At 36.4% G+C, this 21,655-nt stretch overlaps 2 protein-coding genes and 1 long non-coding RNA gene across 4 annotated transcripts; 2 read left to right on the forward strand and 1 right to left on the reverse strand.

Moving 5' to 3' along the window:
* Positions 1 to 402: 402 nt before the first annotated feature.
* Positions 403 to 11,064, reverse strand: LOC135616229 (uncharacterized). Its single transcript, XR_010488300.1, has 3 exons — positions 10,857 to 11,064; positions 10,109 to 10,248; positions 403 to 541 (listed from the first exon to the last, which is right to left on the reverse strand). It is a non-coding gene; the product is annotated as an uncharacterized LOC135616229 (long non-coding RNA).
* Positions 11,065 to 11,549: 485 nt separating this feature from the next.
* On the forward strand, positions 11,550 to 15,079 carry LOC135617696 (disease resistance protein RGA2-like). 2 transcript variants are annotated; one of them, XM_065118183.1, is made up of 2 exons: positions 11,654 to 11,891; positions 12,242 to 15,079. In XM_065118183.1, exons 1-2 carry the CDS (start codon positions 11,791 to 11,793, stop codon positions 14,922 to 14,924), a joined length of 2,784 nt encoding a protein of 927 aa, XP_064974255.1. In that variant the 5' UTR covers positions 11,654 to 11,790; the 3' UTR covers positions 14,925 to 15,079. The 2 variants fall into 2 exon arrangements, with proteins under 2 accessions (XP_064974254.1, XP_064974255.1); XM_065118182.1 differs by having other exon boundaries at positions 11,550 to 15,079.
* A 91-nt stretch (positions 15,080 to 15,170) lies between these two features.
* Positions 15,171 to 20,597, forward strand: LOC135617698 (dihydropyrimidinase-like). Its single transcript, XM_065118185.1, has 13 exons — positions 15,171 to 15,387; positions 15,459 to 15,608; positions 16,493 to 16,544; positions 16,666 to 16,935; positions 17,063 to 17,274; positions 18,180 to 18,300; positions 18,486 to 18,573; positions 18,662 to 18,740; positions 19,292 to 19,379; positions 19,486 to 19,526; positions 19,620 to 19,672; positions 19,879 to 20,035; positions 20,243 to 20,597. The coding sequence occupies exons 1-13, from the start codon at positions 15,289 to 15,291 to the stop codon at positions 20,432 to 20,434; spliced, it is 1,602 nt and encodes a 533-aa protein (XP_064974257.1). The 5' UTR covers positions 15,171 to 15,288; the 3' UTR covers positions 20,435 to 20,597.
* The last annotated feature ends 1,058 nt before the right edge of the window (positions 20,598 to 21,655 follow it).

The raw sequence follows: 21,655 nt of genomic DNA on the forward strand, positions 1-21,655 counted from the left end.
ACACATGGTGGGATAAACTTTTGGGGTATTAACTATGGTTGGTTCGCTGTTATGTTCTGCAATTGTATCATGTGGATATTTTTGAAAACTTTTGATCAGACGAACCACCTTGGATTCTTTATTGTACGATCATTCAGAACTTACCAAATCTATGTTTTTAACTTACATTGTCTATGAAGTGCTTGCTAAAATATCTATGTATAAAACCCGAAGTAAAACATTTCTTCTAACCCTTCTCTTTTACATGTCCTTATGGGACATTAGAGGTTATGAAACAATTGAGCCTTTGTGGATGGATACACATGGATTATGCGCGACTTAAGCAAAACCAACTATTATCGTGACAAACACTTATCAATATCAAGTTGATTTTCTATATAAAAAGGAAATTTTAATATTAAGAGTCACCTGACGATCGGCTAAATAAATGAATCATTTGTCAATAGTTTGTCGAACATACAGAACCTCAACTAAACTAAAAATATAAATAAATGGTAGAAAGGCAGACCATATGGCCTAGAAGCAAGTTTAGTCGACGGATCTGCAGAAAAGTTAAGCTCCCCAGTCAAGATATAACATAATCATCCAAAAACAACAGCATAAGTATAAACAAAAATATCTTTTCATGAAATCATTTAAAATGGAGAATGGAAATTTTTTGTCAACAAAATTTGAGTCAAATAAATCCTGATAATCACATTGTCAGGCAATCAAAATCATTAGCAAAAAACTACTGAAAAAAGATATTTCTTTAGTCAAAACAAAAAGAGATACGGGGCAGATGTAGCTCAGGTGCAAAAAAGGAGTTGGAAATGGATCCACTAAAAATAAAAATAAAAAGGTTTGGGCAACAACATCTGATCGTGGATTTCTTGTCAGATGATAGTTATCCTATGTTAACTTCCTAACAATCAATATCCACCGAGAAATTGCCAGCATTTACATGATGTAGCTGATGCATTTACTACCCTTTTTGGTGAACAAGCAGCTTTAGAGTTAAAAAAAAGAAAAAAGAGAAATAAAACAGTTGGAATGACCTCAGAAGAAGGCTGATCCAAATTCCTCAGAGTAGGACTTGAAAAGATATAATAGCACCCCAGCTTGATGCAAAAGAAGAATTCTGTTCAGTATTCTTTTATAGTGCCAGCAGATTAAGTAGCAGAAGGATGTAATAAAGGTCTGTAAATGATCATGCAGTTGCATTTTATTGCTCAATGATGCTGTATGACTCTTGAGTAGTAGTATGTGAATCATTTTATGATGTCACTGATCCATCAAGTCATGCATTTCCTTTAGCACAATAGTAGAATCAGAGATACGGACCAAGTGGCCTAACCCCTCCCAGGGTGACCAAAATAGGTGTTTTGAGAGAGTCTGGGTTCTTGTTGCTTACTGAAATTTGGTTTCTAATACTATACAACAGATATGAAATAACCCCATAAGGCAACAAATTTATAGAGTTATACAGCATATGGTTAGGCCGCCAAATCAGAGTTATACAGCATATAGCTTGTCGAAAAAACTAATCTAAGAAAGATTCTTGAATATTTACAATGATTTTGTAAGTATTTTAATCAAGCACCTACGGTGATTTGCACCCCAGAAACTTAAGATGCAAAGGACCGATGTCCAAGTCAAGCCAGGTATATATCTTTCTTACCATTTTTAGTAGTTTACAAGAGAAATCAACACTATCAACCAAATAAATAAGAAAAACAGCCAACAATAAATGAAGGTGCAGTTGGTTACCATTTCAGAGCTAGTAAGGAACTCTGTTGCCGTTATAATCTCAGTGTATATTTTATCTAATTAATGCAGATGGAACATAAAAGTCTCCCCAATAATCAATCACATATGGGGTAGGCTTCTAGATTTTTTGTTTCCCATATGTAATACAGATGATCATCATGATGTTTGGGAATGAAAAGTAAGTGACAACTTCCAATTACATGCAAATCATTAGACATTGTCGTAGCCCTACCAGTTCTTGGTGTGACTCACGAGAACCATAGGTAGCAAAATTGGAGTTGGTGTAGGGATCAATCAAATACAAACTTGGTCTCCGTCAGATTGGATTGGCAGGGTCATAGTTGACCAAGAAAATAATTTAAATTAAAAATAAAAAACAGAAATAAGGGAAAAGGAATTTTAAAAATATATTAGATTTAAAAATATAAATATATTTTTGTATCTTATTTACATTATTAGTAATAGAAAACATATGTCAATTTTTATATAATATATTAATAAGCCATAGACAAGAGCCACATCTATCAGCTAGGAAGGATCAACAAAGATGGTTCGAGATTGGCTGATATTCCCCAAGATCTGCTGATCCCAGCTGATTCCTCTAGAGCCCCAATTTCTCAAGATCAATCACATAACCCTTTGTCGCAAGTCAAAATCCACCAAGTTTGAAAACTAGGTTGAGAACTACAGTGGATCCTACATGCCCCTTTTTCTTTGAACCTACAACCTTCTTTATTAATTGAAAAGTCCTCTATTTTCTACATATATTGCAAATGTGTGAAAGAATATTTTTTGCATATTTCTTCTAACTTATTTTTAAATATAATATCTTCCATGTTGTATTCATGTTTTTTCCCTGGACAGTTTGGCCATATATTTGACAGAGCACCTAGTACAGCCAAAAAGTTTCCAACAAAAGCCATGGCACAACACTGAGAAACTTGACAATCATTCAGAGGAAACAATTTTTCATGATCAGAAATCAAGCATATGCCTCTCCACCCAGTGAACCACTTATGTACGTAAATTAACCTAAGCAATCAGTTAAGATTCTAAAACATAAACTAAAATGTAAAGTAAAGTTTCAATAATGAGCTTTTCGTTACCTAACAAACACACAGTTAAGTTATTTTAAATATCCGTAATAATCTGAACCAAAATAGCAATCAAGACTATATCAAAAATTTCCTATAAAATAGATATTATAACTCGACCATAGACTTAATATCAGAAAACAAACCGAGTGAATCTTGAGTCACTTATGCCATTGGTCAAATTGGTGAGTCAGTTGGTCGGACCACATTAATTCAAAATTATATGTAGTACTAGAAAAGATTTTAAAAAAATCTATAAATATCAAAATAAACAAAAAAAAATCAAATGGTCTTAAATATAATGGAAGTTCAATTTAGATAAAATGAATAACATCAACTAACATTATAAACATAAATATTTATCTAAAATAAATTATTCAACAAAACAAAACAAATCGTTTATCCAACATAATTGTAATTACTCAAATATTAGAGGGATGACTGAAGAGAGGATTCCTCGATGAGAGGATTCCCGAGGAAGGAAAGGATCCTCTATTCTTTTCTTAATACTTTTTATTTATATTTTAAAATCTTTGATATTAAAATTATTATATGTCAGAATGATTAGTTAATTTAATAATAATTATAATTCATTTAATTAGACATATTTATGTTTCAAAGAATTACGTATGAATTTCTATGATTTAATTAGTTTTAAATTTAGAATAATAAATTTAAATTAATTAATTCATGAAAAAGAATAGATTTTAGGTTAATTGTTATTTTGTAATATTTTAAAGTGTATCTGAAAATATTGAAATCTAATTTAAGTTAATTGGTCAAACCAACCTATGTGCCTAGGTACAAATCAGCGTATATGACCAGGTATAGCTTAACATATATGGTTAGGCATAACCGAACTCATATAGCCAAGTATAGTTCAACCCATGTCGTTAGCCATGGCCCAACCAATGTGGCCAGATACGGTCCAACCCATATAGTTAGGTACGACGTAACCCATGTGGTTAGACACAACCTAACCCACGAGCCAAGTATGGCCTAATTCGGTTAGGCTCAATCCAACTTGTGAGTGAGGCTCAGCTCAACCCGTAAAGCTAGGCTCGCCCAGCTATACGAGTGGCGCTAGACACATCATTGCCCCTTTATCCAGCCCATTATACCTCGGCCCAATCTACTACCAAGGACAAGCATATACGATGCATGTGACCGACCCAAGGCTCAGGTGAGTCGGTTCAGTTTGGGCTAGCACTATACGATATAGTATAATTTCCTCTCCCTTTATTGGTTTGAGCTCATTAGTTGACTAACTCAAACAGGTTCGATCGGTTCAGGGCAATTCCAGACCATCTTAACTGATTCAAGCCCACTTGACCTATTGAAACTAATCAAGTTTAAATTAGACCAATCTAAGGTTATTCCGGATCAGTTTTATAAGGATTTGAGGTTGGGTCCATTATGTTTTAATTGAATTAAGTTTGGTTTAATTCAATTGGGCTATTCTAATTAGGATTCTGGTTGATTGAGGATTATTGAGAGATTGATGTCTTATGTCTTTATGATTTGATGAACTTAAAAATTTTATTTGAAAGTGTTATTGGGAAATGATTAATGATTTTCTATTGTTTCTTAGATTAAGTTGATGATATTGATGTGATTGTTACTATGTAGTATATGTGACCATAGTGGTCCACATTAGAAGTGCAACTTGTGAAAGGAGCTTTGGGCCTATTACAATGCAGAATCACCAATAGACATAGTCTATTAGGTTATACATCAATCATGGTCCCTCATAATATCTTATCATACTATCTCTTTGATGCATGTATGAATGAATGAATGCAAATGAATGTCATGATTGACTATGTATCCCTACCAAGAGCAAGTACGATGATTCCTTTCAGAGATTAGCAGGTCGTGAGACATGATTGTTAAATGATTCCTCCATCTGCTATTGGAGGAATGTGTCCCCGCATGGGCGGGTAAGGGATACCACTCCATCCGCTATTGAGAGTGCAACATGGGTTGTCTTCATCCACTGTTGGGAGGAATCTATCCCGTCAAGTATGCATATCTCTTCACCCGCTATTAGAGAGTGCATCATCGGGTATGATGTACGTCTTTGTTATCTAACTATTATATATGTCATCAAGATGTATTATATATGACTGATGCACGATTTTGTTTACTACATAAGAATTATTATTAATTTTTTAATACACGAGTTTCATAATGAATTAATACGTTATCATTTCATATTAAATTATTGACATTTGTATATATTTCACGGGTATTAAAGATTAATTTTATGATTTTTCAGAGGTTCCTATTAGCATGTGTGATTACTAATGTGTTTTTATCTTATATTTGTTTTTAGAGTAGCCTACTACTTTGTAATAGATCTAAGACTTGAGTAGAGAAGACTTTTTTGTCACTTGTGATATATGATTTTTTTAATTAAAAAATATTTAGTATTGTAAATATAAGAATTTGAATCCAAAGATTAAAAAAAAGTATTATATAAATTATAAAAAATAAAATGATGATTTATATTTTTTATAAATTTTGGATGTGATAATTTAACAATATCAAAATAATAGTGTTGAGGATTTGTTGGAATATGAGAGATCCTAGGATTAGAATATTAGATGACTTAATTAGTTTTTAATATTTAGATTTTTGGGTTAAGAGATTAAGATCATTTTACTTAGCCAAATATGATTTATTTTTAGATAAAATTAATTAATTAAAGATATTACTCAAGAAAAGTCTCATTAAATAGACTTGAACTGAGATTATTAAGTAAAAGGCTAAAATTTTAGTGTATTTTCTTTAAATTGCAATAAGTGTTGTAATGTTTTATCGTAGAAACTCTTGTAAAATTTTATGTTTTGGATATAATTTTATCATGACAATCTTATCCACTTTTTGAAAAGTGAATAAGAGTTATTAATTTGATTATAGAATATATTGTTTCATTTTTTAGATGTATTTGTTAATTGACTTCATTATTCATAAAGATGCACATATTAGATTTATATTTAATATTTTTTAAAAAATAATTTGGTAATCTGATTAGAAATATTATATGATACTTATGTTCACAATGAAATGTTTAGAATTTTATTTTACTAAAAAAATAAGTTTATTTCATGAGTGTTGTAGCGTTTTTTTCGACCATAGTTTGTCCATGCTAGAGATCTAAAATTTCTTCATATAATTTCGTTATAAATTTTAGGTAGATTATATATAAATGAAGCTTGAAATAATTTCTATTATAATTTGACATATTACTTTCTGAATATTGTTTTGGAATATTAATTTTGTCAATAGTTATGAATAAGATAAATTTAATAAGAAATTATAAGAATATATTTACTACTTATTGTGTGGTTTCTTTAGGGTCGATGATTAATTTTCTTTCTCACTTTTACCTTATGTTATTATGAATGTTTGTGATTAACATGTCTAGTTTTACTAACCGGAGATAATATTATTAATTGTTTTCTTAGATGTAAGAGTTTTGACAAATTTTAAGTACAAAAATTTTGTAGGGTCTTTCATAAATATATAAATTGAAAAGTATTTACCCTTATGATTTTTTATATCAAATATTATCCTTGAAATTAATATTAGATTTGACATGTGTTAGGATGCTTTGACATGTGCTAAAAAAAAAGAAAAATGTACAAAAAAAACATATCTTTTAACTTAAAGTTTTCAAGTGGCACATTTATATCTAAATATTTTCAAGTTGATTTAGATTTATCTTTTGACTTAGTATTTCAAGTGCGAACTATGTTGAATTAATATTATTTTTCATATTAAATTTGGGAACAAATTTTTGTTAAGTGTGAAGGAATGTAAACATCGATGATTTTCCTTGCTTAACATAAATCAAATTGCCATAAATAATGTGTTACTTCATTTAAATTATTAACTTCCTTGTTTGTATAGTATGATTAAGGAAATGATTAAAATTGATTTTCTTAATCACGTGGATAAATTAAGAATTTTATCAATTAATCAAATTATTAATTGATTTATTTCTTAACAAGTAATGTGATTTTTAGAAAATAAATAGTTTAAATTTTATTTTTGTGTGTTGACCATAAAAATATTATAATTCTATCTTTGTGTGTAAAAAAAAATAAAAATAAATTAAAAATAAAAATTAAATTATTATTTATCTTTCAAGCACATCTTCTCCTATATAAAAAGGGCTTCCATTCTCTCATTCCTTACCAAGCCGAACAGTAAAAAGATTAAGAAGAGGATTCCCTGAAGAGAGATAGAATCTTCTATTTTTTTCTTACCAGCTTTTATTCATATTTTGAGATCTTTGATATTAAAATTGATATAATTTGTATGATGCATAATAATGTTTTGATTTTCAAATTTTATGATTAATAAATAATTATCATTGAATTATGATGTTAAAATGATTAATTAATTTATATATTAATTCTAATTTATTTAATTAGACATGTTTACGTTTCTAGAAATTCTATACGAATTTCAACGATTAAATTATTTTTAAATTTGGAATCATGAATCAAAATTAGTTAATTTATGAAAAAAATGGATTTGATGTTAATTGTTATTTTAAAATATTTTAAAGTACTTCTAGAAGTATTAAAATATAATTTAATAAGAGGGGTCAAATTGGGGTCTAACCTAAGTTAAGTTGATAGGTTAGACTAACCCATGTGACCAAGTATATCTCAGTCTATGTGGTCAGGTATGGCCTAGCATATATTATCGATCATAACCACAGTCCATATGGCTAGGTATGGTCTAATCCATATGGTTAAGTATGACTTAACCCATGTGGTACACCTCAGCCTATGTGGTCAAACATAACCCAACCCATGTCGTTAGGTATGGTCTAACCCATGTGGTTAGACATGACCCAATCCATGTGATCAGATATGACCTAACTCATGTGGCCAAGCATAACCTAGCTCATATAGCTAGGCACGACCCAACTCGCGAGCCAAGTGTGACCCAATTTAGTGGTAAGACTTAACCCAACTCGTGAGTGAGGCTTAGCCTAACCCGCGAAGCTAGACCCGCCCAATTATGTGATTGAAGTTAAATATATCGTCGCTCCTCTATCCGACCCATTATACCTTAACCCAACCTGCTATGTGGGATAGGCATATGTAGCACACGTGACCTTCGTAAGGCTTAAGTGGGTAGGGTCGATTTAGGCTAGCACTATACGACAGTCTAATTTTCTTTCCCTTTATTGGTTTGAGTTCATTAATTAATTAGTTTGATCGATTCAAGCCGATTCATGGTGATTCCAAACCAACTTGACTTAATTGAAACCAATCAAATCCAAATTAAATCAATATAGGATAATTCCAAACTATTTTATAAGGATTTGAGGTTGATTCCTTTAGGTCCTAATTGAATTGAGTATAGTTTAAGTCAATTGGGCTACTTCAATTAGGGTTTTGGTTAATTGAGAACTATTAAGAGATTAATGTCTAATGTACTTATGATTTGATGAACTTAAAAGTTTTTTATCTAACGTATAATTTAGAAATGATTTATGATTTTTTTATTTATTTTAAATTAAGTTTGAACTTAAAAGTTTTATTGTACCCCAACCGAAGGCAGGTAAGGCGATTCCCTTTGAGAATTATTGGGCCGTCAAATGTGATAGTATGATGATTTCTTGATCTGCTGTTGAGAGGAATATGTCCTCATTTAGACGGATGAGGGATACTATTCTATCCGTTGTTGGAAGTGCAATATAAATTATCTTCATCCGCTGTTGGAAAGAATCTATCTCATAAAGTATATCGATCTCTCCATTCGTTGTTGAGAGAGTATACCATTGGATGTGATGTACGCATAATTTTGTTTACTGCATAAGAATTATCATTATTTTTTTTATACATGAGATTCATAATGAATTGATATGTTATCATTCCATCTTAAATTATTGACATTTGTATATGTTTCATAAGTATCGAAGATTATTTTTATGATTTTTCGAAGGTTTCTACCCGTATGTGTGGTTGCTGATATGTTTTTTTCCTATATTTATTTTCAGAGTAACCTGCTACTTTATAATAGATCTAAGGCTTGGGTGGAGGAGACTTTTTTATGACCCAACTAAGAAGATGTGATTTTTTTAGTTAAAAAAATATTAAGTTTTGTAAAGATAAAAAATTTGAATTCAAAGATTAAAAAAAATCTTCTGTAAATTATAAGTAATAAAATGATGGTTTATTATTTTATAAATCTGAGACATGACAGTTAATCCTAATGTAAGATGGGTATAAATACCCTCTAGAACATATGATAAGAAAGCTTTAAGTAGCGGGTATATAAATAACTTTTGATATATTACAAATCAAGATCAGTTTTATTTGATTCGGACTATTCATGCAGTTTATTAAAAACCGATCAGGTTAGTCATTCATTCTATTTTTTAATAAACCGATGCAATATGGGGATCAAACTGGTTCATTTTTTCAGTAATATGACTCAATCTAGGCAAAAATATAACCAACCTAAACCCTAAACTCATGCTGCTCTTGTACTCCAAGGGCTCTCTAACTTATCCACTTGGCCTTTTCTCCAAACTCCTTGCTCCAACTACACAATTCAGTAGCTCGCTCTTTCTCATCATCTCAGTCATTACCTTGGATGAATTTGTTCCTTCCACTCCCTGTGTTTAATTCCCTTGCCATGCCTCTATTCTTCCTCAAATGATAGTGTCTTAGACTAATTCTGATTTCTATTTTTTTGAACCTACTGAGCGTAGCTGTTCAAACGAATGGAAGAAAAATGAATAAAAGTAACCGAACCTATCAAGTTCAGAAAATATAGCACATTATCTTGGAAAAAAGAACGTTTAGAAGAGGCAAAGACAAGGGATAAAATAGATATACCAAATAAAAGAATGCTAAAAGAAGTTATAGTTCTTGGAAACAAAAAATTACTGTTCTTCAAATGAATAATGCTATGATAAACATAATTCACTAATACTGCATACGTTTAAGGTACACCAAAGCTAGAATCTCCAGCAACAAAGACAATATTGCAGAGAATAATACAAAGATCTGCATGCCAAAAAGATCAATGGGAGGGCAACATAGTCAAAAGAATGATATACTGAAGCAATTAACAGATACAATTTGTGTACTTCAATTAATTCAGGTAAGTTAAGAATGTTCAAGAGGAAGCTAATTGCTTGGGTTGCAGATTTGCATGCACAAAATGGTTCAACTGCATAAATTCTCAAGTAATTTTCCCAAGAATCATAAGTTTATATGAAAAAAACTCACTGAATGTTTATTTGAGCTTATTTCTCTCTCAGAGACCCGAAGTAATAAAGCAGATATAGGCCAAAAATCATCTCTGGTGCTTATGAGAAAGCAAAGATGGAGGCAACAAACTTCCGTAGTTAGAACTCTTGAAAGATGTCCTGCAATAACAAACGAAGAGGAAACCAGAAAAGCTTTGAGAACATAGCCCCAATATTGCCAGCCAACAGTTCTATTTAATTTTGAGAAGATAAAAGACATAACTAAGAACTATCATGTTGGATCAATTAAAAAAGGGAAATAAGATCTACAACACCAAAGTAACATATTGAGTTAATTCAAGAAAGTCAAGAAAAGGAGAGCGTAGAAAGATGGCATCAATCCTTCCTGTCCAGATCTCACCAGGGCAATTAGCGCCCATCTCCCTCGGCGCAATCACCACATTCCCTGTGTAACTACTGGATGGTTTCTGTAGAGTCATCCACCCTCCACGCACTGCTAACAAAACTTGCAATAGAGACCCACGATGACAGATTAAATTCAAGAAAGTGTCCGTGTATGTCTTAAGTTGGCTAAAAAGCATTCAATCAACACAAGCAACCCACATGATCCGGGAGAAGGAAAAAAAACTCCAAAATCCGAGTTAGATGTCCAATGTCGCAGTTCGAAGAACACGCAACATGAAGAGGCACCGCTAGGGCGCAAGAAACGAAACCACCATCAGATAAAAGAGTGAAGGGAAAGAAAACACAAGAAAGAAGAAGGAAACCTGATACGACAATCCGAGCTTGAGCGAACGGCCTTGGAGCCCAAATAGGACAGTGGGAAAGCGCTCGCGGCAACGAAGGCTTTCGACGCCGGAGAAGAGATAGGACCAGACGAGAATGGGGACGAGATCGAACCGAGAAGAAACACCGATTAACCGACAGGACAAGAACGCGAGCTTCCCTCTTCCGTTTCTTGTTTCTTGATTCTTGATTCTTGATTCTGCCTTAGGGGCCGAAACGTTATAATGCGTCATACAGAATTATAACGGGACCAGCGCAACAAAAAAATGATTATGTCGGCCGATATTTGTTTGTTGTACTGTGAACGAGCTGTGTACGCGAGGGCATTTACGAACATTTATGAAGCGGCAACAAACTGATGATGATCATGATCATGATCATGATGATCATATCGACTTCCTGATACCATCGTGTATTTAAAGCATTAGCGCTAAAGTCGATGGTAGATATGGAACTGCAAAAAGCCTAATTAATTTGAGGTAAACAATATTTTATGATAACCAGAAACAGTTATTTTATGAAGAATAGTTTAGTCCGAAGAAACAAATAATATGTAGAAAGTCATTTCAAGTCAAGTCAAGATGGCCACCAATGAATTCACACGACAAAGTCAGCAACGACAGCGCCGAGAAGACTTCGATTGCGTTCTCATCTTCCCTTCTCTTTGGCCCTTTCACCAGGGAAATAGGGAGCTCAACGCCATGGCAGGACAAGCTGTTCTGTCAGCCTTCATGCAGGTGCTCTTTGAGAAGGTGATCACCGCTGCCGTCGACGAGTTCAGATTGCTTCGCGGTGTCCGTGGCGAGCTACAAAACCTGGCGACGACTCTGTCGACGATCCAAGCCCTGCTTGAAGATGCAGAGGAGAAGCAATTGCAGGACAAGTCAGTGAGGCACTGGCTGGCCAAGCTCAAGGATGTGGCCTACGACATGGATGAGTTGCTGGACGAGTGCGCAGCGGCAAAGATCAGGTGGGAGATGGAGAGCAGAGCTCGGAGATGCAGCTGGAAGATGCAGGTCAGTGGTTGCTTCTCCCATTCTTGTTGGCACAGGAGCTCGTATCACTACAACTTAGCACACAGAACAAAAGCAGTCCAAGAAAGATTTGATAGGATCGCAACGGAGCGGCACAATCTGGGCCTTCAAGTATCAGGTGGGATAAGTCAACTTCAGATCACAGAGCGGCCGCAGACGAGCTCACTGGAGGATGATCTAAAGGTGTTAGGCAGGGAAGAAGACAGAGAGGCTCTCATAAGCATGTTGCTCTCTGCCAATAATTCAAGCCACACTGTCACCGTCCTCCCCATCATTGGCATGGGAGGGCTTGGAAAGACCACTCTCGCTAAATCTGTCTATAACGATCACAGGATCAAGCAGCACTTCCAATTGCGTATGTGGGTGTGCGTCTCCGAGAATTTCGACGAGACCAAGCTGACGAAAGAGACACTGGAGTCCGCAACCAGGGAATTCTACGCCACCACCACAAACATGACCTTGATCCAAGAGGACCTCTTTGAACAGTTGCAGGGGAAGCGCTTCCTGCTCGTTCTAGACGATGTGTGGAACGAGGATCCTATCAAGTGGTATAGATATCGAAATGCCATCATCGGTGGGGAACGAGGAAGTAAAATCTTGGTGACGACCCGGAACGAGAACGTGGGACGGATCATGGGCGGCTGGCCTTCGTACCGGCTGAAACAACTCTCGGATGATGACTGCTGGGAATTGTTCAGGAACTACGCGTTTGTCGGTGGGAATTCGAGCACACACCCGAATCTTGAGAAGATAGGTAAGATGATAGTGAAGAACTTGAAGGGATTGCCTCTCGCAGCTATGGCAATTGGGAGCTTGCTGTTCTCCAAGCTTGAGGAAGAAGAGTGGAAGAGCATCTTGAGGAGTGAGATCTGGGAGTTGCCGGCGGACAAGAACAACATCTTACCAGCTCTAAGGTTGAGCTACAAGCAATTGCCTTCTCATCTGAAGCAGTGTTTCGTGTTCTGCTCTGTGTTTCACAAGGACTTCGTCTTCGACAAGGATAGACTGGTGAAGACATGGATGGCGCTGGGCTTCATCCAGCCGACGGGAGGCAAACGGATGGAGGACATCGGCAGCAGCTACTTCGATGAGCTTGTCAGCAGATCCTTCTTCCAGTCTCACAAGGGGTACTACGTGATGCATGATGCCATCCATGACCTGGCGCAGTCTCTGTCCGTGGAAGAATGCCACCGGCTGGAGTGTGGCCTCAGAAACGTCGGCCTGGAGAAGAAGATTCGTCATCTATCATTCTCGTGTACTCATTCGATGGCAACTTCAGTTGAGAGCTTCTTCAAGTTCAAGAAACTACGTTCACTTCTGTTGCTGAAAGGGTACAAGTCCAGGACGGGTGGCATCCCCGATGAGCTCTTTCTGAGACTGAAATGCCTGCGTGTGTTGAAGCTGCGCCGAAGAGACATCGAAGAGCTACCGAATTCGATCGGAAGTTTGATCCAGCTCCGGTACTTGGACCTCGCAAATACGGGTATCAGAACACTGCCCCAATCGATCAGTAAGCTATATAATCTACAGACATTGATCCTAAGGAACTGCAATTTCCTATCCGAGATACCTTGTGGTATCACCAATCTGATCCATCTGCGACATCTCGAAGCAACCAGCACGTTGATCTCTGGAATAGCTGGATTAGGATGTCTAACCTGCCTTCAAGAATTAGAACGATTCGTCGTCCGCAAGAATGGTGGATTCAAGATAACGGAGCTGCAAGACATGAATGAGCTTCGAGGACATCTGTGCATCCAGAATCTGGAGAGTGTGGTCGACAGGAAGGAGGCCGGTGAGGCTAATTTACATGCCAAGGAGCACCTCAGTTTTCTCAGTCTGGAATGGACAAAGGACAGAGACCTTGTTCTCGAAGATGAGATCCTCTGCGAGGAGGAGGTGCTCGAAGACCTCCAACCACACCATGAACTGAGAGAGCTGAAGGTCATGGGCTATGCAGGTACCAAGCTCCCAAGTTGGATAGGCAACCCATCATTTTGCTACCTGGAGACCATTCATCTCTCCAACTTGATGAGGTGCAAACACCTTCCACCTCTCGGACAGCTGCCATTGCTCAGATATCTGGACATTGGAGGAGTGCCTGGATTGGTAAGAATTGGTCAAGAGTTCCATGGCAGAGGTGACATCAAGGGATTCCCATCATTGATTGAACTGGTACTTGAGGATATGCCAGCTCTGGAAGAATGGGTGTGCTCAGATGATGATGAGTTGCTCCCTTGCCTCACTGATCTTGGAATCGCGGACTGTTCTAACCTGAGAGAACTGCCCTGCCTTCCTCCAACTATAGAAAGGCTCAGAATCTCTGGTGTGGGGCTTACTACTCTGCCAGACCTGCGTGGTTCAGACTGCCAGTTCTCATCCTTGAATGTGTATGACTGTCCTAACTTAACATCCTTGCAGAAAGGATTGCTTGGGCAACAACTGAAGGCCATTGAGCAATTAGCAATCGTAGACTGTGAAGAGCTTATCTTGCTGCCCCCAGAAGGCTTCAAAGACCTTGTTTCACTCAAGAGCCTCAGCATCTACAACTGTCCAAAGCTCGTGCCTTTGGAAGATGACAAAAGACTTCTTCCGAGATCGCTCACAGAATTGCGAATCAGCTCATGCTCCAAACTGATCAACAGACTGCTTGCAGACTGTAAAGATTTGGCTTCTCTTAAGCATCTGCGGGTCACCGACTGCGCTGACCTCTACCGTTTCCCCGAGGAAGGACTTCCCACCGCGCTCGAATCTTTAGGAGTTTTTCGCTGCTACAATCTCCTCCTTCTGCCTGCTAAGCTGCAGGAGCTCCACTCCCTGAAGTCTATGGTGATTGACAACTGTCACCAGGTGCAGTGCTCGCCAGAGGAGGGCCTTCCCATGGAGCTGAAAGAGCTCCTCGTCCGTGGATGCCCTTTGCTGCAAGAGTATTGTCTTGGGGACGGTGCAGCAGGTCGGCATAAGTCGATGCACATCCCTTGGGTACAATTTGATGATGTACTTCTCAGGAACTGAAGATGGACATGGTGATCCTGCGATGCACGATCCATTTGATGATGTACAATTTGGGCTTTCTCCTCATGTTAAGCCCATTTGGGCCCAAATTAATTTAACCATGTTGAACTGTTTGGGCCCTCGGCATGATTCGAATGATTGATCCGCTAAGTCAACACATGGCGTATCTCGTCACCCTCACAGCCACAAGATTTGGATTCCTTGCAGAGAACTAAAGAGACGGATGTGCCCTCGTTATTTTATTTAATTGCCGTTGTGGTACTCTTGTAGTATAATACAAACTGTTGCCTTCAAATTTCGCAGAGAAACCTATAATATATCTCCGTCTTCCCTGACGTCTAGGGGGGATCATCCGATAGCTGCGATGGCGATCAGAGCCCGCCGGCCCCTCCGCTCCGATGCCTTCCTCCTCCTTGTCCTCTTTCTTGTATCCGTCTCATGTTCGACCTCCGAGCCGCAAGGGGTAGGTCCACTGTTTTGTTTGCCCTCTCCGGTTCCGGGATTCTGATCGGTGGTTGGATCGAACTCTGTCAGTTCTGTGCTGTTGGGTACGAGTCGGATTGTGGTTTGTCGTCTGAGAAGATCTTGGTCAAGGGGGGAACCGTGGTGAACGCTCATCGCAAGGAGGTGGCGGATGTGTACATCGAGGATGGTATCGTTGTGTCTGTGAGGCCTAACATCAAGGTGAGTTGGTGTAGGTACTAATTCTTTTGATAGTTGTTTTTGGGGTTGTCTCTTATTCGTTTGGTTCGGTATAGAGGCGGTCAGTAAGATTTAGACCATGTGACTTTGCCGCTTTAGTTGAGTTGTCGATGCAAAAGAGCTCGTAATTGAGTCATCTTCGTCTTCTTTTCAAGTAAAAGAGGGTTTTTTTTTTTTTTATGATTCTGATTTTGTTATCTTGGACTTCTAGAATCTGGAACTGCACCAATTCCTTATTTTAGCTGTGCAAGCCAATTTAATCAAACTTTATATACCAACTTAATCCACCATCCACTTCTGATGTGATACTAGTTGGGGCAATACAATGTTTCCCTACCCATGTGTTTAGTATTTTTATCAAGGCCTAATTCATAGTACCCAAAATTCACATTTACAATTCCAATTTGGGTCTAAGAGGTAAATTCTGATCTTGTTCTAACCAGGGGAAATCAGCATCTTGTTGAGCACAAAGTAATCCATATTTAATGTGTCAGTCACTTAGATTTAATCATGAATGTTCTACTCTTGATTCTCACACCAACTCAGTTAGTCTACTATCCCAGTAACTGTGTATAATGAACCTCAAATCATGTGATCCAAATTCATAAAATCCCATGTTGCTTGTGGTATCTCCATCAAACTTAAAACCAGATTAACCCATCCACTTCCATTGTGAGGCTTAGCAGGGCATCACAAAATTTGAACTCAAGTATCTTGGGGATGCTGGATCCTTTATAAGCCAATTCTTCTTTTGGTCAAATGTGTGAGGAGATGATGCTTTTGGCATGTTTATATGGGCAGGGGGCATTATTTATTCTTGATTACATATGCTTCTTCACTAAATACCATAACTTTGTAATTTACAGGTTGGTGATCATGTGAAAATAATTGATGCAACTGGAAAGTATGTCATGCCAGGTGACAGATTATTTTTGTTATGACCATCATAGTAGCTCTCAATATTTTTACTTACACTTGTTATCCAATATCTCCTGAAACATTTGGAGGATTATAAAAAACATAAGTGCCACTATAACAGGTGGAATCGACCCTCACACTCACCTAGAGATGGAGTTTATGGGAACTGTGACGATAGATGACTTTTTCACTGGTCAAGCTGCTGCTTTGGCTGGAGGAACCACCATGCATATTGACTTTGTTATACCAGTTAATGGGAACTTGACTGCAGGTTTTGAGTCATATATGAACAAAGCAAAAAAAGCAGTAATGGATTATGGCTTTCATATGGCCATAACAAAGTGGGATGAGGGAGTTTCAAAGGACATGGAGTTGATGGTTAATGAGCATGGTTAGTGAAACCTACTATTGGTGATAAATTACTCTTCAGATTGATTGTTTATCTAGAAGTAGATTTTGCTGGCTTTTTTTTGCCTTCCATAAAGGATATTCCTGATATGTTTTTGCATAAACATTAGGGATCAACTCTTTCAAGTTCTTTATGGCATACAAAGGATCATTGATGATAAGGGATGAGCTCCTACTGCAAGGCTTGCAGAAGTGCAAATCCCTTGGTGCAATCGCGATGGTTCATGCAGAGAATGGAGATGCTGTTGCTGAAGGACAAAAAAGAATGATAGATCTTGGGATAACAGGCCCAGAGGGGCATGCTCTTTCAAGGCCTCCAGTGGTAATTCTAAGCCATATATATTCAGCAACTTAATTTATATTTTTTAAATAATTTTTTAGGTTATTTGTTTTTTTTTTAATGTTCAAATTACTCCCTAGCTTTTTGCATTCATTAACAGAAAATTAATGTTACTTAAGCATTGTCATCAGTAAATTTCTCATTTAACAAACTAGTAACTTCTGCATGGAGATTTACATTGACATATATACAACTCACAAAAAGTATCATTTTATCAATCAGCATGATTTTTCTCTTTTGCAACTTCTTCTGGTCATGTACTTGATGCAATTACTGCATTGCTTATTATATCACATGGTGTAGCATGGGAATGGAGACTGTCATGTACCTAATTGGGAAGGAAATAAAAGTCATATGCATTTAGAGAGGAGTATAATATTACTGTGATTGTCATATGTGGTTTTCAAACTCTTAAGTTGAACGAGTCTTGCTTGTGAATACATAAATATGTCTGACTTGATCAGTGGGATTAAATGATAATGCAGGCAACAGGTACGCTTGATCCAGTACTGTACAGTTGTTTTGAAAATACTCTATAGATTTATGCTTATCTTTTCAAGCCCTACAATGTTATTTGCTACTTTGCAGAATAAGTATTGTTTTCTTTCCTTTTCTTATGTTTTTCTTTTAGATGAAAATTCTGGACCTAGCATTTTCTAGAAATGATCTTGGAATTCCTATCTCAAACACAATGGGATAACCTCTCACACTGTAGAATATGGAAATACTTTACTGGAAGAGGATGCTAAAGCTAAATCATAGCAGTGATGCATCACTAGTACAATGAGCTGAACTCATTTGTCATATGTCACTATATTTCTTCTTTTCCAACTTGGTAATTAGATTCCCATCTATCTTTTTCTTATGTGCTTGCAAATTTTAAACAGTTGGAGGGAGAAGCTACTGCAAGAGCTATCCGCTTGGCCAATTTTGTCAATACTCCCTTATATGTGGTTCATGTTATGAGCATTGATGCCATGGAGGAGATTGCCAAGGCCAGAAAAGCAGGTAACAGATTATGTCGTTTCCTTTAATTTTATTCTTAGTGCCTTCAAGATATATTCCAGGATGACTATTTATGTTCTGCACCTAAGATGAAAGGTCAATATGGAGCTGGTTGATATGGGAATTCTTATTTCAAAGTAGCTTACCTAGTAGAAATTTATTCTCTAGCATTCATCTTATGAATGCAGGGCAAAGGGTCATTGGTGAACCTGTAGCTTCTGGGTTAATCCTTGATGATTCTTGGCTTTGGCATCCTGACTACACTACTGCTGCAAAGTAAGACCTAGTACATTTTCTATTCCATTCATTGTTTTTAAAATTTTCATATTTGCTGTGTCTGATAATTACTTTTATTTTCTTCTAGATATGTAATGAGCCCTCCGATAAGGACATCAGGACATGATAAGGCTCTTCAAGCTGCCCTTTCAACTGGTGTCTTGCAAGTAATGAATCTTCTCTACTGTTATAATGGTGAACCTTCTTTTTTCATTACATACAAAGAGAGTGATATTTCTAAGAGAATGTGGGATTGATTAGACATAAAGTAGAAAACTATAATTGGGCGAGAGAAATACAGATTTATGGGTGCATGCACATAAGGTTACCAATTCCATATGAAGGGCATATACTTTCGCTTTTGTACTATATTATTGATTTGCACGATGCTTCTCACCTCGTATGTCAAGAAAAATTAGAGAAAAGAAATAAGAATGACATGAAACACAGTTCTGTTGGTGCAGTTTTACATTTAGAAACTGTTTTGTTCTATTCTTTATGGCAGTATTATATTCTAACGCTTGCTTACACTTGTTATTTTTTTCTACCTATGTTTCTCTATCTGTCAATCGCTTTGTGATTTTGGTTTTGGTTTGCATTTTATTCTAGCAAGCATACATGATATATTTCATACATCTCATGTTGATCAATTTATTGGTAATAAAGCTAGGATGTACCAAAAAAGAACATATCTAGTAATTTTTTCACTGCAATGCAGCTTGTTGGGACTGATCATTGCGCTTTTAACTCTACTCAAAAAGCTCTTGGTTCTGAAGACTTCAGAAAAATCCCAAATGGTGTCAATGGTATGTTCTTGTGTTGGTAGCAGTTGCCTTGATGCAGCATTAAATGTTCATTACGAGATGGACATTGTCATTCTTATCAGATGTACATTGTCACCATTAATTCCAGGTATAGAGGAAAGAATGCATCTAATATGGGATAAGATGGTGGTAAGCTGCAACACTGAGATGACTAATATCTACTTACATGGAATATTCCCCAAACTTTCATATGATATTTGCAAAAACTTGGCATTGTTACAGGAGTCTGGACAAATGACGGTTACTGATTATGTTCGAGTGACAAGCACCGAGTGGTATGTTATCAAAATGGTGATGTTCATAATGAAGTTGATAATAACAAAGCATTACATGTTTATACATATTATTTAAATTTCTGCATGTATTTGACAAAATTAATTTTCGATAAGAACCATCGTTATCTAGATAAAACAATCGTTTGGTTGTATGTGTATAGATCATCAGGTGATGTTTTTCAAATTTAGCATCATACTTTGTGCAGTGCCAAAGTATTCAACATTTACCCACGTAAAGGAGCTATACTGGAAGGATCTGATGCTGATATAATCATATTAAACCCCAACGCAAGCTTTAAGATAGCCGCTGCTTCTCACCACTCAAGATCCGATACAAATGTGTATGAAGGGACGAAAGGAAAGGTAATCATTGTTGATCGTTGATCACTATACGTTAGTCAAACTGGGCGAGCATGATACTAAATGCAAAACTGTCAAGGACTTGTACCTCTTTTCCTAATATTGATAGGATCCAAATGGAGTTTCACATTTCAAGTATTTTCTTAGTCCTGGAATCTTTACAACAGAGTACCAATGTGTTGCTGACTTGCTGTTAAATCACTGCTGCAGGGAAAAGTTGAAGTCACTATTTCACAGGGAAGGGTGGTTTATGAAGATGGTAAACTGAAGGTTACCCCTGGCTCTGGCACGTACATAAGAATGCCACCTTTTGGCTATCTTTTCGACGGCATAGAGAAGGCAGATGCTGCATATTTTGCTTCTCTTAATGCTCCAATCCAACGCACAAAATCTGCAGCTTGAGGTTTAATGGTAATGTACTTTAGAATTAGCTTGTAAAAAACAAAATAAGTGATAGAAACGATGAACAAAAATACTTCAGAAAAAGATAGATTCTGAATTGAATAGTTGCGACAAATTCAGTTCTACAATAATAGACAAAGTAAAGAAATTTGATTTGCATGTAGGTGCACATTGTTCTTCTCCTCAAATAGTTTGCAGCACTAAAGGAACAGTTTTACTACAACATAATCTTGCTTTAACTATTACAAACTTATCCACAGAACCTTTAGTCAAGTATAAACAATCTGAACTATGCATCTAGTGGTAATCTTCTTAGGTCATTGTGATGCTTCATTTTGTTATTTTGTTTGTTATTTATTTTTTATATATACTTGTCATGGTTGCAATGTCTGAATTTAAATGACAACGGAAAGTTCGGAATATCTGATAGATGTTTCTGACTCGTTTGCATATTCATCGCTGATCAGAAGAAAATGATCTAATGTTACTATTTTTTATCTGTTGTGGAGGGTGTGCAAAATTCTCTTTATGTTTCTGCCTGTAGAGATGGTACAGAAGTGGACTTTTAGTTGATAATTCACCACAATCTCGAAAGAGATGATGCAAAGCTTACATGTTTAGATACACCACAATCTCATTAGAGGTGATGCAAAGCTTTACATGTTTAGATACAACTGTATAGATGATGCAGAAATGGATTTTTAGCTGATAATTCACCACAATATTCTCATTATTTTTTATTCATTTCTTGGATATCCTTAAGCCTTCCATTGTGTTAGAATTGCTGTCCTCCCGAAGGAGAGTCTCCTAAAAATTTATGCAATATTGTTTACAAATTTCTCTTCAAATTTCTTACTACTCATATAAAGCTCTTATTATGCAATTTAATAAATAAAAAATAATCTTTTTTTTATCTCAAGTAAATACATCACCATTACCCAGGAGTTGACCCATGACACTGAGTGGGAAGAATCCAACATGAGATGGATTGGCAATGAACTTGATGCATTGCTAAAACCAAAATAATGAGAAGCATGAATTGAGCCCCTTGCTAAAATCCAGGATACCATTGTGCCCTCCATTTCTCATTGCAGAAATAACATTGTATGATCTAATCTTCTCATTATTTAGGTTTTAGCAGTGGACCAAGTTCGTGCTTGTCCAAATCATGATGGATTGGCAATTGACCAGCCATGGGCTAAACAACTGCAGCTCCCCGTG

This window comes from Musa acuminata, chromosome BXJ2-7 (genome assembly GCF_036884655.1).
Source record: "Musa acuminata AAA Group cultivar baxijiao chromosome BXJ2-7, Cavendish_Baxijiao_AAA, whole genome shotgun sequence".
Classification (NCBI taxonomy): domain Eukaryota; kingdom Viridiplantae; phylum Streptophyta; class Magnoliopsida; order Zingiberales; family Musaceae; genus Musa; species Musa acuminata.